The sequence below is a fragment of the Babylonia areolata genome, chromosome 16 (assembly GCF_041734735.1).
Source record: "Babylonia areolata isolate BAREFJ2019XMU chromosome 16, ASM4173473v1, whole genome shotgun sequence".
Lineage (NCBI taxonomy): Eukaryota > Metazoa > Mollusca > Gastropoda > Neogastropoda > Buccinidae > Babylonia > Babylonia areolata.
This window is the reverse complement of record NC_134891.1, coordinates 4881230-4883729: the sequence shown is the minus strand read 5'-3', so window position 1 is coordinate 4883729 and position 2500 is coordinate 4881230. Positions and strand designations below refer to the sequence as shown.

At 43.9% G+C, this 2500-nt stretch overlaps 1 protein-coding gene across 1 annotated transcript in view; it reads right to left on the bottom strand.

Annotated features, from left to right (window-relative positions):
• Positions 1–1271: 1271 nt before the first annotated feature.
• Positions 1272–2500, bottom strand: part of LOC143290808 (uncharacterized) — a 13502-nt gene continuing 12273 nt past the window's right edge. The window contains exon 6 of the mRNA XM_076600330.1: positions 1272–2476. Within this exon, the coding sequence (XP_076456445.1) occupies positions 2361–2476 (116 nt within the window). The 3' untranslated portion in view covers positions 1272–2360. The remainder of the gene's footprint in view (positions 2477–2500) is intronic.

The following is a 2500-nucleotide window of genomic DNA, read 5'->3' as shown; positions in this document are numbered from 1 at the left end:
TGTGTATGTGTGCGTGCCTGAAATCAGATTGAATGACACAGGAAACGAATGATGAGCGCCCAATGGCAGCCGTCAGTCGGCTCTACCCAGGTAGACAGCCTATTGTATAAATGACCCCGTGTTTGTAAAGCGCTTAGAGCTTGGTCTCCGACCGAGGATAGGCGCTATCCATATCAATCAATCAATCAATTCATGCAGACACACAGACACAGACACACAGACACAGACACACACACACACACACACACACACACACGGGGGCCTGTTTAGTGTAAATACGTGTTTCCTTTAATGCACAATGTACTTTTAGTTTAAGAATGAGCGATTTTCTTTCTTTTTCAATAAATTTAAAAACTTTCTTTTGTCTCGAACGCTTATATTTATGTGAAAAGAAAAGTGTACGTGTGTGTGTGTGTGTGTGTGTGTGTGTGTGTGTGTGTGTGTGTGTGTGTGTGTGTGCGCCCACACACACCCACACACACACACACACGAGAGAGAGAGAGAGAGAGCTTGATCCCCTACTGACGATAGACGTTATGATATGGGAAGTAGCTGGGCGTAGATCCTCGATCGATACGAAGCTCGGTGGTTCGCGGAGATCCTGACGAGAATTTCATTGAACGACATCTGTAATCGTTACACCGGGTAATTTCAGGTGCTGGGAGTTCATCTATCGGTAATTCAAAAAGATTAACTCTCTCCATACGAACGGTGAAAGAGACGACGTTAACAGCGTTTCACCCCAGTTACCATCATCAAAATATTACAAGCGGAGGGCTCTTATACTGAAGAGGTGAATGTTGACAAAGAATACCACAATTCTGACGACGGAAGCTAAAGGTTGGGTCATTCAGACACCCACTGGACATCCGAGGGGCCTGTGTAGAGGAGAAGAGAGGACTGGCCGTACTGAGTGAGTTAATGGGAGCACGTTGGTAATTTTGGTGGGAGGTTTGGCAAAGATGGGGTCAGGAGGATAGCGTTGACGGTCACGTGACCAATCTGTGGATCAAGAGTTTGATTCCTGGCTGGACTTTTCTGTTTGGGACCGGTTCTGTCAGGTATCAGTGAAAAGTTTATGCCGGACAGCAGCGAAAAGCAAACTCAAGAACCAAGAAAGGCCCCGACATTTCCCTGAAACCCCAGAACTGAAGTTATGCACAGACTTTCACTGAACGAGAACAGAATATTGGAACGTGCGGGTGTACATATATATATATTTGTATATATGTGCGGGATATGAGCGTATATGTGGGTGCTTGTACAAGTGTGCCTCTGTGTGTGTGTGTGTGTGTGTGTGTGTGTGTGTGTGTGTGTGCCGTGGAAGCTGCGATACGTAGCCTAGAAATGAGTGTGTAGAGGAGGGGGGTAGAGGGGGTGCAGGGTAATGTGTGTGTGTGTGTGTGTGTGTGTGTGTGTGTGTGTGTGTGTGTGTGTGTGTGTTGGGGCTCATGTACGTTTATGTGTATTTGACTGTGCTTTCATATCTGTGAAACTGCATGTTTGGTGCATATCTGTTATGCATATGTGTGTGTATGTGTGAATGTGTGTCTGCATGTTTTACATTTATTTGCTTATTTATCATCATTGTTGTCTTTTAGAATTTTTATTTTATTTTATTTATTTGTTCATTTATTTATTTATTTCGTCGTCTTCTTCTTCTTATTTTATTTTTAAATTAAAAAAAAAATTATTTATCTTTTTTTTGTTCGCTTATAGTTGACTTCATCACGTTTTTGCGCCTTATACATATTATTATTAGTAGTAGTAGTTCTTTTTTATGTATTTATCTATCATTTATTTACTCTCTTTTTTTTCTTCTTTTTTTTTTCTCAAGGTCTGACTAAGCGCGTTGGGTTACGCTGCTGGTCAGGCATCCGCTTGGCAGATGTGGTGTAGCGTATATGGATTTGTCCGAACGCAGTGACGCCTCCTTGAGCTACTGAAACTGAAACTGAAACTGAGAACTGAGAACTGAACGTTACATCCGTTAATTAACTCTCTCCATACGAACGGCGAAAGAGACGACGATTAACAGCGTTTCACCCCAATTACCATCATCAAAATATTGCAAGCGGAAGGCTCTTATACTGAAGAGGTGAATGTTGACAAAGAATACCACAATTCTGACGACGGAAGCTAAAGATTGGGTCATTCAGACACCCACTGGACATCCGAGGGGTCTGTGTAGAGGAGAAGAGAGGACTGGCCGTACTGAGTGAGTTAATCATTCGGGACCGATGTCGAGCTGCTCGCTTCACAGCGACCGAGGATCGATGCGCAGCGCCGGCCAATGATTTTAGGGATCCGTATCAACATCATTATCGTCGTCGTCGTCGTCATCATCATCATCATCATCGTCAAGTCTTCCTGCCGCAGAGGAAGACGAGGAGTAGAACAGCACTGGCTGACAGAACAGATACTCCATACACCAGCGACACCAGGCTGTACGACCCGAAAGTGTCCACCAGGAACCCTGGAACAGGTTTTATCAAATCAA